Source organism: Silurus meridionalis, chromosome 15 (assembly GCF_014805685.1).
Source record: "Silurus meridionalis isolate SWU-2019-XX chromosome 15, ASM1480568v1, whole genome shotgun sequence".
Lineage (NCBI taxonomy): Eukaryota > Metazoa > Chordata > Actinopteri > Siluriformes > Siluridae > Silurus > Silurus meridionalis.
In genome coordinates, this window is record NC_060898.1 from 13,088,937 (window position 1) to 13,104,529 (window position 15,593).

A 15,593-nucleotide genomic window follows, 5' to 3' on the forward strand; every position below is an offset into this window, starting at 1 on the left:
TAATATTAGCGGCATAGATTTTATTGCAGCAATACATCACTTTTTTCACATTTGTACTCTTTCATTCATAAATATAGTGCAGTTATTTGCTTTCAGAGCAGTTACAGCAGAATCTATAGGCAAGTTATCATTGTATTGCAATTTGGTGCCATTGTCAGAGAACTGAGGGTAAATGCGTGCAGTTTTTTGTACTGCCTGAGATATTTTACTTCTTTGCTTTGGGCTCTTCTTCCTTCTCTTTTTGCTTTTCCTCCTCTTTCTTTCCCTCTGCTTTAGCTGCATCACCTTCGTCTTTTGCTTTTGGTTTTTCTGCTTCTTTAGGTTTGGCTTTCTCTGGCTCCTCTTTGGCCTTTTCTTTAGCTGGTTCAGGTTTGGGCTCAGCATCCTTCTTAACTGGTTCAGCTGCCTTGCTATCCTCCTGATCTTTTCCTGAGTCTGTCTCAGCCTCTGCCTTATCATCCTCTTTATCCTCATCTTTTTCTGCCTCTTTTTCCTCTCCTTCTTTCTCATCACCTTCATCCTCCTCCACCTTTGCAGTTTCTGCTTCTCCATCCTGCTCCTCACCCTCTTTAACTTCCTCTTCATCGCCTTCCTTTTCTTCCTCTTTTGCAGCTTCCTCTTCTTCCTCTGCAAAACAAAATTGATGTATACACAGATATTGACATCAGAAGAATGTCTAAATTGACAACTTACCTTCTTGTTTCTCCTCTGTCTCATCTTTCTCTTCATCCTCTTTCTTCTCCTCCTCTTCCTCTTCCTCCTCCTTCTGTTCCTCTTCCTCTTCTTCTGCTTCCTCCTCCTCTTCTTCTTCCTCCTTAGATGGTTCTGCAGAGAGGGTGGAGCTCATCATGCGAGAGCTGAGCAGATAGGGGGCAGCAGAGGTCATACTGGACTGGACAGAAAAGATGGGGCGTGAATATGAAGAAGCCATCGAGTAGGAACTGGTGAAACCTCCTGCCATGCCAGCACTGAGGCGGGATTCCTCACCCTCCAAGAGCTTTCTGTTAGGAGTGAGCATCATGAGAAAAAGCCATCAGTTTTCTCATCAAAAATAAAATATACTGTTTTCTGTCTGCTGTATTTCCTACCTGTATGCAGCTATTTCAATATCAAGAGCCATTTTGACATTCAGGAGATCTTGGTACTCTTTAAGGTACCGAGCCATTTCACCTTTAGTGGCTCTTAATTCATTGTCAAGCTCATTGATTGTGTCCTGTAAAGCATGTGAAGACAAATGATTATGATCATGATAATACAAAGTATTAATCAGTTTGCTGTAACATTTAAAAGTGTCTTAATTTTATGATATAAAAGTACTAATGTAGCTATACATTTACATTTAATTTTCCCACTAATGATTTAGACTGACCTGCATGGCTGTGATTTCTGCGCTCTGCTTGTCCTCCACCTCTCTCAGTTGTTTTTCCAATGATTCATTAAGACTCTTGCAGGCATCTATTTCAAGGATGCGTGCCTGCAGCTGTCTCCGGAACTCGCCTGCTTCATCCTTGGATGTCCTCACTGCGCTGGTGTGGTGGGCCACAGTCTCAGTCAGATGGCCCACTTTCCCACGGAACCAGTCTTCAGCAGCCTGCATATTGCGTGCTGCCAGCCTCTCGTACTGTGCCCGGATGTCACGCAGGGCACTCGACAGGTCTGGTTTGGCTGTCTCGGTTTCAATGGCTATCTGTGCACCATACTGAAGCTGCGCTTGCAGCTCTGAGATCTCTCCCTCATGGAGCTTCTTGAGGAAGGTCAGCTCATCCAGAAGGACACCCACCCTCTTCTCCAGTTCCATCTGGGTAAGAGCTCGATCATCCGCCTCTTTGCGTGCATCCATGAGCCTGGCCTCAGAGTTCTCTCGTTCCATCGCTTCCTCATCGTACTGCCTTTGCAGGGCCCGCAGAGTTTCTTCCAGGTGCTCCCTTCGGCTCATCGCAGCCTGCTTCTCCAGTTCAGCCTCATCAAATGCAGCTCGCAGAGCACGGGCTTCCTGATCATAGAGGGCACGCAGGCAGGATGGCTCACTGTGCCTCTGCCTCAGCAGAAGCAGCTCAGCCTCGAGGGCTCGGTTCTGCTGCTCAAGCTCATGGACACGTTCAATGAAGCCAGCAAAGCGATCATTGAGGTCCTGCAGCTGGGCTTTTTCCTGAGTGCGTACCGCTCTGAGCTCAGAGCTGACCTGCGATGCCTGGCTCAGGTCCAGCTCCATAGGTTGGGCAGCACCGCTCAGCAGCAAAGATGAGGAGGATATGCGCCCAGGGGAGCTGTACTGCAACCGAGCCGAGGATAGAGGAGATGAGTGGCTGGAGTACACGGTGCGGGAGCGGGTCCGTGTCGCCACACGTGGAGGTGCACTCTCCACATACCAGCGTTTGTATGAGGAGGTGTAGTAAGGATCAAACCCGATGCCACTCATGGCTTCAAGAACAAGCAGCTCTGTCTCTTTCTTCCTCTCACAGCTAGCAGACTGAGACACTGCTGTCTCTGCTGCGGTCGCAGCCGCTTTTATAGCCAGGAAGAGCAGGTCTGACGCAATCGCTTTTTTACACTCTGACTAGGCAGATTTGATTGAAGCAGAGAGTGGGAGGAACAGAAAGGGGAAGAGAGGGAGGAAAAGAGAGGAGAGATGAAGAGAGTGGGAGGAAATTATAGCACTGTGGAAAAGAAAGGATGGTGCAAGGCAGTAAAAAGGTAACAAATTATTATTATTATTATTATTATTAATAATAATAATAATAAAATAATAATAATAATATTGTTGATGATGTTGTTTGCATAATACAATTTTATTTTGAATAGCACTGTTTAATTTGACTTAGTAGACTATATGGCTAAAAGTATGTGGATTCCTGACCATCACACCCATATTTGCACCCCATTACAGATTATGTTCCTGTTCTACATTTCATTGCTGTGGAAATTTGAACCAATTCAGCCACAAGATCATTAATGAGATTGAGCACTTATGTAGGGGCACAAAGTCTGACACAATCAGTATTCTAAATCTTCCCCAAGATGTTTAGTTGGGTTGAGGTAAGGTTTCTGTGCAGGTCACTCAAGTCCTTCCACACTAACATTGGTTAACCGTGTCTTCATTAAACTTGTTTTGTGCACAGGGTCAGTGTAATGATGGAACAGGCTTGGCCTAGTTCCCTTAGTTCCAGTGAAGGAAAATAGTAATGCTACAGCTTTCAAAGGTATTTTACATTGCTAATTGCTTGATTCCAAACTTTCGGTTTGGCAAGTAAAACATTAAATAAACAATCAAATAAGCAATAATATATAAACATTTATTTAAAAGGAAATATAGTTATTTATTTGTTCTGCATGTTTATGAAACACTAAAATTAAGATAGTTATGGGTTCCTTCTGGAAGGATCTTCCAAGTAGAAGCTCCTTCCAGAAGGAACCCATAACTATCTTAATTTTAGTGTTAAGATAAAAATAAAATATAGATAGGTATATGTATAAGATAGATATAAAAGGGAGTCCCTCATATTATTTCATAGTTTTCACCCTACTTTAATCAGACCTTCTCATATGAAATTTTCTGAATATTAAAATCCCTAATTATATAATTATGGTATGTTTTTATATTAATGAGGAACTATGTGTACAGAAATGTACAGACATTGAAATAAAACATCCAACCCAGTAGCAAATGTCTGACACAGTTCACATCATCTAACCAAAAATAAAACTTGTGAAAGCTATGAAAGCTTTTGAAAGTCTTCATATTAAAATCATTTATATGTCTTTATAAGGTTTTTTCTCTTCATGCTAAATTAGCTGTTTATATGTGGACCGCACTGTACTTAATACTGTAATTAAATTTAAAGTTAAACTGCATTTGGTTACTGAATTCACTTTATTCACTGGGATAGAACAAGCTTATGCAATCATATTCTTCTAACGTGACACGTGACTGCCCCTGCTGGTTATCTTAAGTAACGCAACCAAAGATTTCTTCATGGAATTAACCAGAGATGTAGATGTGGTTTGTCATGTGCAGCCTGCTGGCTCTCCATTTTTAATTTTCTGCTACACTGCTGAGTTCACTCTAGAGGTTTGTCTAATAATAATGTTGCACTATTAAAAAAAAGTATATACTTTATCATTCACTATCTATCTTACTAAAGAATAATAAAGTGTTATATTGAGGCCCACAAACTCCTACTTATCATGAGGCCAACACACTTCTTTGTTTTAGTTTATATATACAGTTCAAGTTTTAATTGTACATTAGATATTTCTATTATTTAACCATTACTAGATTAAATCATACATTTACATTTCTTAAAAATAGAGCCTTTACTGATTTACATGATCTTTTCTGTTGCTGGATATTGCTACTGTTCAAGACGTGGCAGACAGTATTTTTCCTTTGATTCCCATACTTATGACGAGAACAGACCAACAGATAAAACAGAAAGCATAGATATGTGTTTTTATAACAGGCACCTGCGCTTTCCAGATTTTTAAATCACCAGTGACATTGCATTGTATTTTATTCTTTTTTTTTTAATGTTAACAATTTTTTACTTCCACGCTGTGATTGATATTTACTAGGCAGCATGACATAGAGAATGTGCTACACCACTGCTTGTTGAGATGTATTCTACACTGACCAGGCATAACATTATTACCAGTGAAGTGTTAGTGGGTGTTATGTATTAGGCAACAAGTGAACATTTTGTCCTCAAAGTTGATGTGTTAGAAGCAGGGAAAAAGGGCAAGGATTTGAGTAAGTTTGATAAAAGCCAAACTGTGATGGCTAGACGACTGAGTCAGAGCATCTTCAAAACTGCAGCTCTTGTGGGATGTTCCTGGTCTGCAGTGGTCAGCATCTATCAAAAGTGGTCCAAGGAAGAGGCAGTGGGGAACCGCCGACAGGGTCATGAGCGGCCGAGGCCCAATGATGCATGTGGGGACTGAAGGCTGTACTGTGTAGTCCAATCCAACAGACAAGCTCCTGTAGCTCAAATTGCTTAAGATATTAATGGTGTTAATGCTCGACAGGTCAGGACTGTTTTTACATCAAAAGGAGGACCAACACAATATTAGGCAGGTGGTCATAATGTTATGCCTGTTCGGAGGACTTAAATTTATGCATGGTCGGTGTGCATAGTGAGGAGTATTAGGGAAATTGATTATCAATATAAATGAAAAGGACATTTCTTAATTAAGCACATACACAAAAGCAGCAGTTTTACAAAGTGACATCTCATGAAATAAATAGTACGTACCCAATGACCCATAATGGTTCTATGTTCTAAATCTTTGGTTGTCAATGTTTTTTTAGGTTAGTGAGTGTGGCCACATAGTGTACAGCTGACAACGTTGAAATACACTTTTCCAAAGAAATAATGCTACAAGTATTATAATGCCATTAAATGGCGGTTCAAACATTTTTGTTCTGTATATAATTGTTATACCACCTCTCAGTCATTTTACATTAATTTTGCCACACCATATACGAAAACCTGAAAGCACCCCTACTCAAGAACCTCATCACAATATACTGTATTTTGTGGTTGTTGCTTTTGTGGATGTTGCTTAATGCCAAAGCAAGCCTTAACTACTTTGTACTAAAGTCATGCACTAAACCTATATGTGCTTATCCTAATGCATTGACGCATATATATTGATTAATTTTTGTGAAAAGAGGGAATTAGTGGTCTGCAAACAAAACAAGAGCTATCGTCTTACTTTCTAAATCAATACATAGCTTTTATTTTTGCAGTGATTCTAGAAATTCTTCCATACTATGCTGATTTTTTAACATTATGCCTTGCTTGGTTTCACATTTGTTTTTGTCATACTAATTGTGAAATTGCAGATTTTTTTCAGATTATGTTATAGTGGATTGAACTCATTAGGTTAGTTCATTCTGCAGAGTCTTTCATAATCTTAAAGAGTCTCTTAAATCAGTACTGGTTATTTTATCCAGAAGTCTAATGAGTCTATCTCTGATATTTGCACTTTTATTCCACAGCTCTCAGTTTAAAAGTCATGTTGCTATTTTGAATCTATAGATCAACTTTGCCCTTAGAGCCAGCTGACAAACCACCCACCTTCAAATGGCCCAATATGACTAGCTAAGCCAGGCCGTCTGTCTAGAGGTTCTGCTGTTTCCATTGGTTTAGAGCAAGTGATCTCTGGAATCCACACAGCTTCACATTCCAAAATGCTATAAAAAGAGCAAAGGCTCCTAAGATCACTGTCACAGTGTGTCTGTGTGTGCACGCAAAAGCAAGGAAGGCTGTGTCTTTCAGGTTTGGTCAAGTATATATCTAAACAAACTCATCATGACTGCAGTCTATCGTTTGGTCATCGTGCGTCATGGAGAGAGTAGCTGGAACCAGGAGAACCGTTTCTGTGGCTGGTTTGATGCAGATCTCAGTGAGAAAGGAGTGGAGGAAGCCAAGCGTGGTGCTCTTGCCATCAAGGATGCAGGCCTGAAGTTTGACATATGCTATACCTCCGTGCTGAAGCGTGCTATCAAGACCTTGTGGACCATCATGGAAGGCACAGACCAGATGTGGCTGCCCGTTGTACGAACATGGCGCCTAAATGAGCGCCACTATGGTGGACTGACCGGCCTAAACAAGGCTGAGACGGCAGCCAAACATGGAGAGGAGCAAGTAAAGATCTGGAGACGCTCATTCGACATCCCACCTCCACCCATGGATAAAGACCATCCCTACAACAAGATCATCAGTGAGGTGGGACTTTGATTTTAATTCCTAGACCTTGAAAATGCAACTCAGTTATGAGACACATAAACAAACATAGACAAATTGCCTATACATTATAAATATGTATACAACTTCTTTTGCTAGGACTGTATCATGCATCTTGATGACAGATATGTTCATTTTCTTCCACCAGTCTAGGCGATATAAAGGTCTGAAGGAGGGCGAGCTGCCCACCTGCGAGAGTTTGAAAGACACCATTGCACGTGCCCTGCCCTTCTGGAATGAGGTCATTGTCCCTGAAATCAAAGCCGGCAAAAACGTACTTATTGCAGCTCACGGAAACAGTTTGCGTGGTATTGTCAAGCACTTAGAGGGTGAGTTTCACATGATGTTTCTCTGAACACACACAGGACAGACTGCAACTCTCCACAAGGCTTTCACATTCCCGATGATCCTACAGCTAATAATAGTCCACACTCACACACAGAGGAAAAGGCCACAAGCTAGATTCTTGTTACAGCTGCGACCTTTCTGCAGGAAGGTCTTACATTCTCAATCAGCTGAGCTTCATTTAGTCATTCCTGATGGAAACGTCTTTACTAATGCTACTTTGTAGCCAAACCTGTTGCAAGTTAGGGTATTTATTATATAGTTCTAATTGATGAAAGGTAAATCACAGTGTAACTGTCCAGAAAATAACAAGAGCTGTGCATGTATTGTCACATGTTAGAGATTATATTCAACTGTTAAATACAGTTAAGTCTATCTAAAACAAACTGTGCTTTTTTGATTTCCTTTGATCTCAGACCATCGATGCACACTTGTTGTCATTTTTAAATGTCTCTCTCTGTCTCCTGCTCTCCAGGCATGTCTGATGCCGCCATCATGGAGCTTAACTTGCCCACTGGCATTCCCATTGTCTATGAGCTGGACAGTGACCTGAAGCCTGTGAAGCCCATGCAGTTCCTTGGGGATGAAGAGACTGTCCGTAAGGCCATGGAAGCTGTAGCTGCCCAGGGCAAAGTAAAGAAGTAAAACCAGACAAGGTTGCAAAGACTGAACCTACTCAAGACTTCCCCTTCTCACCTGATACCACTCAGCATGCTCAACTCAACTAAACATCATTCCACCATCGGAGAACACTCACACCCCTTTAAAACATAACATAGTAGTGGTTCTCATTGGGTTCTTCAGCAAACCTTATTAAAACTTTTTTTTTTAAACATTGTCCTCACATTTTCCCCACTTTATCTAAATAAAATCACCATTTTGTGTAATTTCTTGTTTGAGTCATTCCTCCCTCCTCTCTGTCTCCTCTCAGTTCTCCTACAACTTGGCATTATTTCAGCATTTTCAGCAGAGCAGCGCAGTGCAGTGCAGTGCAGTGTAAGCTAAGAGCTCAGAGTTTGGCATGGGGAGGTCGTAGGGTTTGGTCTGGCCGCCGTCCCGTCTCACAGTGCTGCAGTGACGCCTGTATCCCTCTAATACATTTTTCTATCAGACCATCCTGAAACCAAGCTGGCAAACCACCAACACCACAATTAGAGGCAGATTGTTCTATAGGGTTCTACAGTGACAACAATTAAATAGAACATATATATATATATATATATATATATATATATATATGTGTGTGTGTGTGTGTGTGTGTGTGTGTAATATGTATCATCAGAAAGACTGTTAGAACCAAACATTAGGCATTAAACACTGTGCATAAGCCCAGCTGCAGGATCACTTTAGTGCCATATACATTATGTAGTGATGCTTATTTATAGCTCTTAATGATAAGAGTTTTTTACAAAACTAATAGTTTGCACACACATTGATAGGTACCCACAACAATGTTCAACAGTAGAAAACTATAAGCCTTGAAATATGTACTAATAAACAAAATAATGCCCAACCCAAAACTGTTCTTGCTAAACACCTTGAAAAATGAACAGATGACTGAAATGGTTAATAATCTTATATAAACAGTATATATATATATATATATATATATATATATATATATATATATATATATATATATATATATAGTGGATATAAAAACATACTACATACCCTTATGAAATTGTAGATTTAAAATATTTAAAGACAAATGACAACATAAAGGCCAGACTTGTTACATCTTTAATGCAATATTTAAAGAATAAAATGCAATTAATAATAATAGTTAAAAAACAAAACAAAAAAAGCAACCACAGCATAATTGTATCAGTCTGATCACCCTGCCCAACTAATACATTGTGGAAGCACCTTTTGCCTTTATGACAGATTCATGCCTTTGTAAATAAGTGTCTATTAACTTAACAAACTTTGGAATTTTTGCCACTGTTTAAGTTCTTCAAATTGTGAGGGGGGACTATGGTGTACGGCTTTTTTTTTCATTCCACGATTTTGATTATTCTTTTCTGAAGCCAAGCCATCAAGCCATGATGATTTTGATGTGCACTTTGGGTCACCATCATTTTGAAATGTGAAATTCCTCTTTATTTTCAGATTTTTGACAAGGACAGAAGGCTTTGTGCCAAAACCTTTTGTTATATGGAGCTATTATTTGTGCCATCTATCTTGATTAGAGCCACAGGCCCAACTGAAAAGAAGCAGCCCCAAAACATAATGCTACCCCTACCGTGCGTCACTGTCAGTATAGTGTTCTTCGGATAATGCTCTGTATTTCTATTCTGTATTACTTTTGTCTCGTCAGACCATAACTTTCCCACTTGGGTTGAGGTGACTGAATAAATTTTTTAGCATAATTCAGACGGGCTCACATTTTTTTTTTTTTAAGAAACGGCTTCCATCTTACCACCCTACCCCACAGCCCAGACTTGTGCAGAATACAGATGGCAGTCACGTGCAAAGAGTGACCAGTACCTGTCAGAAAATCATGTAGTTCCATTAGTGTTGCTCTTGGCCACTTGGCAGCATCCGTGATAAGTTTTCTTCTTGTCCTCTCATCAACTTCAAAGGGTTTTTGGAGGGCCCCATTTCCTCTGCTTATTGATGATGGTTTTGACAGTGTTCCAAGGTACATTCAGTGCCTTTAATATTCTTTTATCTTGCTCTCCTAATTGGTACCTTTTAACATTTAAGTCTCACAGTTTCCTTGCCAACTCTTTGTAGCCCATGGCTCTCATTAGAATGCAACCCCAAACATTCAAGCAACAGCTGAATTTTATCTGGTTTTAATCAGAATTACTTTAATTGATGGCAGGTGATTGTCATTTACCTACATTCCTGATTTTGTGAACATGATTGGTTAACTCTGAGGACATTAAAAAATGCCCCCAACTATTAAACTTTTCTTTTTTTCTGTATTTTGTTTGTTGGGAAATCACATTAAAGATGTAACAATTTCAATAATTAAACAATGTATCATTTATATTGTTGTTTCTGTGTTTATATTTTAAAATCCTGCAGTTTCACAATGGTGTGTAGACATCTTATATGCACTGCACTTGCTAGACTTAATAGAGCAACACAGGTATGTCGAATAAAATATTTAATTCACTACAACACTGCCATCTGGTGCTCATCTGGAGTTTTACCCCGACAGTAGAACAGGACAAGTTTTTAGACCAGGCAGCTGAGAGTCAATTTATAACATGAAATCATCTCAAAACCTTTGTATTTACTATAAAATTATCTAATCTGACCTTGGGAAATTATGCCCTTTTTGGGACATTATGCCATTTTATTAAATATTTAAAAAGACACTGAATATAGCTTCAATATCTAAGCATTTTTTCTACAGTGGTGCAAGTAAGGATGTCACAAATCTACACAACTAGAACTTCTGCTAAACATGTAATAGTACAACTGTATCAAATGGAAATATATTGTATACATACACCCATGCACTGACAAGTGAAGGGAAAACACTCTCATTACAGTGTCACCTGCCAAGACGTAGGATATATAAGGCAGCAAGGGAACAGCAAATTCTTAAAGATGTTAGGTTAAAAGCAAGAATAATGAGCAAGTGTAAGGATCTAAGTGATTTTGGAACAACCTTTCAATGCTTGAATGACTGGGTCAGAGTATCTCCAAAAAGCAGAGATATGAAAAATTACCTGAAAATCATACTTGAGTAAAAGTTATATACCTTACTGCAAAACTTACTCCACTACAAGCTCAAAGTCACCAATTCCAATATGACTTGAGTAAAGTCATGTGGTATCTAATTTGAACAGTACTTGAGTATTTTACTCATATTGAACGTAAGCAAAGATGCACTAGTCATCAACACCAAGACACATGTTAGTGAAAAACAGTTGATTTGTGGGGCTTTATTTCTGAAAATACAAATTCTACACCTCATTATTGCATTAACAGGGATCAACACAACAGCCTCATTAACATGCCAGAATGAAGCAAAGATCAAACAAGTAGGTCAAGAGAAAAAGACAAAGTAGTAAAGTAATCTTTCAAAGATGTATCTTCAATTAACAATTAAAAAGAACCATTAGTATTCAATGGACAAATAAAATTAAAGTAACATTTTATTAATATGCCATGGCAGGTATGAAAAATGTAATTGTAATGATCATTGTCATTTAAATTATATTGGAGTGAAAAGTACATATATTGAAAAATAAATGTATAATTACATTTATAATTATATTTTTGCTACTAAGTAAAACTAGGAAGCAGCGAAAAAAAATACTGAAGTACATTTATTCAAATACTTTACACCACTGCTAAAAGGACAGGACAATGCAGCCTGCCAAAATGCAAAAATTGTATAGGAATGGTTTGGGGAAACATGACAAAGGATTCAAGGTATTTACTATAGGCTTTCAAATGTGCTTAACAAGTCCATAGAGGAATCACATCGCAACTTACAGGTCTTAAAGTATTAGAGCATATTTTTTCATCATGATGTCAAATAACACAGCATTAAAGGTCTTGTAGAGTCAGTGCCTCAATGGGTCAGAGCTGTTTTAATGGCACAAAGAAGTTCCACACTGGTCATGTTCTGTGAAATCTGTTTTTCAGCTGCCATTTTTATAAAATGTAAAAAAATATAAATATAGAATAAAATCCTATGAAATAAATGATTCATGTAAAATAATGTAAAATAATGCAAGTAAAAATATAATATGCATAATGCAAGTATCCTGTGCAAATTAATTGAGTCCAGACTTTTAATTGATGTAAGTTCCTATGCATGAAATTCAGAAGACCAGCAGGAAGTGAGAGTTTTTGTGCAACACCACAAACATCTATGCACATGCATGCATAAGTAAAGAATGTATGCTCTTCAAACTAAACAAGTAAAATAGATCTGGAAAAAAATAATTGAAATGTAAATTATATCATCTCTTTTAAAATCTGCCTCGGTCATTGCATTACTACCTCACCACGTTATCGTGTTAAGCGTACTTTCACGTCAGCTACAGCAGCGCGTTTTATCAATAATCTTCCAGAAATTACGATATTAAATAGGTCTCCGTCTGACCCCGCAGAGCACGACTGGGCCACTGAATACCTAGAATCAACGTTACGTTATACTCTAGATCAGGGGTGGCCAACCCGCATGCGGCTCTTATGTTCCTTTCGAAGTTTGTGTGTGTTTGTTTTTTATTGTGCGTGTTCGCTTTGCTTAAGTTCAATACGGTATTTTTAAGACCTTGGCATGAGGCCAATCATAAATTACAGGGATGCACCGAGAATTTCGGAAATACCTAAATCACCGAAACAACACGGCAGAAACACAATTGTAATGACGCAATAAAAAAGCGCAGCAGCACACGGTTATCTAGATAAGAGCAACATGTCTGCGGTGTGCGGATAGCTATTTGCAAAACATGCAATGCTGACATTTCAAGAGGGGGTGTATCTGCAAAGAGTTTCTCCAAGTCGGGTTTAATTTATTACCTGAAATCCAAACATCCCGATTGGCATTCTAAATATGAGAAGAACGCGGCGCAGAAAAGTAAAGTCAATCCGAGCATGCGCACTCCGTCTGTAGAGGACGTTTTTGAAAAGGCAGGAAAGTTTTCCAGTGATAGTGCCAAGGCAAAAGGCATAACACACAAAATTATGGATTTCATTGCCATTTGAATTGAATTTTCATTTCGAGTGGCAACAACGGAATACGAGCCAGATTTGAAGGGGATTGTTTAAGGCAAAGAATGCCAAAAGTCCCACTAAGTAACATGCATAATAAAAGAAAAACGCTATTGTAAATTATTATATTTTTTTGTGGATTTGGTTAAACAGAGTTTGTGTGTGTGTGTGTGTGTGTGTGTGTGTGTGTGTGTGTGTGTGAGAGACAGTGCACACAATGTTCATTGTTGAAAATGACTGGCCTGTGGTCTTAGAACTGTAGGAGTCAATTTCTGTCATTATGTTGGTGTGTGACATTTACAATAAATCTGGCTGAGCAGAGGGGTGTGTGTGTGTGTGTGTGTGTGTGTGTGTAAGAAAAAGGGATGGGTGATGTTCATGTGTGCCCATGTGTATGATGTGGCTCTTTGCGATAACACAGTCAAAAATGTGGCTCTCGGTCTCTGACTGGTTGGCCACCACTGCTCTAGATGATGTAGCTCCCCTTAAAACCAAAATGATCAGGGAGAAAAAATTAGCACAGTGGTATAATAATCATACGCGCACCTTAAAACAGACCACTCGGAAATTAGAACGTAAATGGCGTCAAACAAAATTAACAGTATTTCAAATAGCATGGAAGGAGCACCTCCTAAATTATAGAAAATCTCTTAGTGCTGCTAGATCATCATATTTCTCCACCCTCTTAGACAATAACAAGCATAATCCTAGATTTTTATTCAGCATGGTAGCAAAATTAACAGGAAATAAAAGCACTGCACTCACATGCACACCATCATTAGCTAGTAAGGATTTCATGAACTTTTTTAATAATAAAATTGAAAACATCAGGCAAGAAATCCAGACGGTTATTATAAATCCAAATAATTTTACAAGTAACCCTGTAGACAGCAGTGTAATTATAACAGACAATCAATAGATTTAGAAAAGGTTGTGGCACAGCAGTTATGCTCACATCTACTTATGAATAACATTTTTTAAATGAATCAGTCAGGATTTCGGCCTCATCATAGCACAGAGACGGCACTAGTTAAGGTGGTAAATGACCTGTTATTGGCCTTTGATCAGGGTTTTGTCTCTTTACTTGCTTCGCTCAACCTTAGTGCAGCTTTTGACACTATTGATCACACTATACTGTTTGCTAGATTTGAGAACGTTGTTGGAATAAAGGGAACAGCTCTCTCTTGGCTCAAGTCTTATTTGACTGATCGCTATCAGTTTGTTGATGTAAATGGTGAATTCTCCACACTCTCTGAGGTAAAGTTTGGTGTTCCTCAAGGATCTGTCTTAGGCCCACTGCTTTTCTCTTTATATATGTTGCCTCTTGGTGAAATTATACATAAACATGGTATTTGCTTCCATTGCTATGCTGATGATACACAGTTGTATATTACAGCAATGCCAGATGAGAGCGATCAGCTGAACAATGCTGAGAAGTGTGTAAAGGACATTAAACAGTGGATGCTTAATAACTTTCTTCTGTTTAAATCAGATAAGACGGAAGACGGACCACATGCAGCTAGAAGCAAACTTTCCAATTACGTAGCATCTCTGGATGGTGTTTCTGTTTCAGCGTGTACGGTGACCACATCACCCCTGTTTTAATCAGTCTACACTGCTCCCAATCAAATATCGCATTGATTATAAAATACTACTACTGACGTATAAAGCACTTAACGGTTTTGCACCGCAGTATCTGAGTGAACTTCTTTACCAGAATGATCCTCCACGCCTACTTAGATCAAAAGGTGCAGGCTATCTGTTGGTTCCTCAAATAATGAAGACTACAGCAGGGGCAGATCTTTCTCTTATAAAACCCCACAGTTATGGAACAGCCTTCCAATCAGTGTTCGGGACTCAGACACAGTCTCAGTGTTCAAGTCGAGGTTGAAAACATATTTATTTAGTCAAGCCTTTGATCAGTAGATTTTTTTTCTTAGGTAAAGGCTCAGATCTGGAGGCAACATGGATATAGAGCATTTGGTGAACTGGGATATTTGTATGCTGTCGTCGCCTCACATTCACACTTTCACTCAGGTTCGTTGATGGTGGTGTGGTGGGTCGTCTCTTATCCCAGAGATCCCTCATGTCCCTGTTACCTTCTTGTTTAGTTATGCTGCCATAGCGAGTCTTGCCGGAGTCCAAACTGCACAGTGATATTAACTTTCATACAACAATAAGGACACTTAATAATCTATATCCTTCTCTTCCTGTCACCCTCTTCTCGCTCTCTCTATTTCTCTCTCTCTCTCTCTCACTCTCTCTCTCGGTCGAGTTAAACATGCTCCTGAGGCTCCAGTGACCACTGTTCCTGCCCCTCTCCCCTCCGTGGATCTTCCCACTTCGTCCAGACCTGCCTCTGGATAGTGTTCTCTTCGACTGGAGGCCACTCTGTGCAGCTTGGGACGGTTTCTCATCAACGCCTTGGGTGGTTCCATGAAATTCCGGAGTAAGAACAGGTGCTTTGAGGATGGATTGGACTGAAATTCATGTCAACAGTCTCCTACACTGACTCAGGACTACTTTTCGCTTCTAATCTTCATCACTGTACCACGCAACATCGTATATCTGCTACAAATGGACATTCGGTGCAACCCAGATGAGGATGGGTTCCCTCTTGAGTCTGGTTCCTCTTAAGGTTTCTTCCTTATGCCATCTCAGGAAGTTTTTCCTTGCCACGATCGCCACCGGCTCGCTCATCAGGGACAAACTTATTATAAAGAACACATTCACTTTTAATCACCACATTATCTGTGTAAAGCTGGTTTGAGACAATGTTCATTGTTAAAAGCGCTATACAAATGAAAATGAATT

The 15,593-nt window shown here is 39.3% G+C and overlaps 2 protein-coding genes across 2 annotated transcripts; one reads left to right on the forward strand and one right to left on the reverse strand.

The window, feature by feature from the left end:
* nefla (neurofilament light chain a) lies at positions 1-9,621 on the reverse strand. Its single transcript, XM_046868532.1, has 5 exons — positions 9,582-9,621; positions 1,370-2,553; positions 1,089-1,213; positions 694-1,001; positions 1-627 (listed from the first exon to the last, which is right to left on the reverse strand). The coding sequence occupies exons 1-5, from the start codon at positions 9,604-9,606 to the stop codon at positions 206-208; spliced, it is 2,064 nt and encodes a 687-aa protein (XP_046724488.1). The 5' UTR covers positions 9,607-9,621; the 3' UTR covers positions 1-205.
* On the forward strand, positions 6,209-7,978 carry pgam2 (phosphoglycerate mutase 2 (muscle)). The gene is made up of 3 exons (XM_046868533.1): positions 6,209-6,728; positions 6,895-7,075; positions 7,567-7,978. The coding sequence occupies exons 1-3, from the start codon at positions 6,312-6,314 to the stop codon at positions 7,734-7,736; spliced, it is 768 nt and encodes a 255-aa protein (XP_046724489.1). The 5' UTR covers positions 6,209-6,311; the 3' UTR covers positions 7,737-7,978.
* Positions 9,622-15,593: the final 5,972 nt, after the last annotated feature.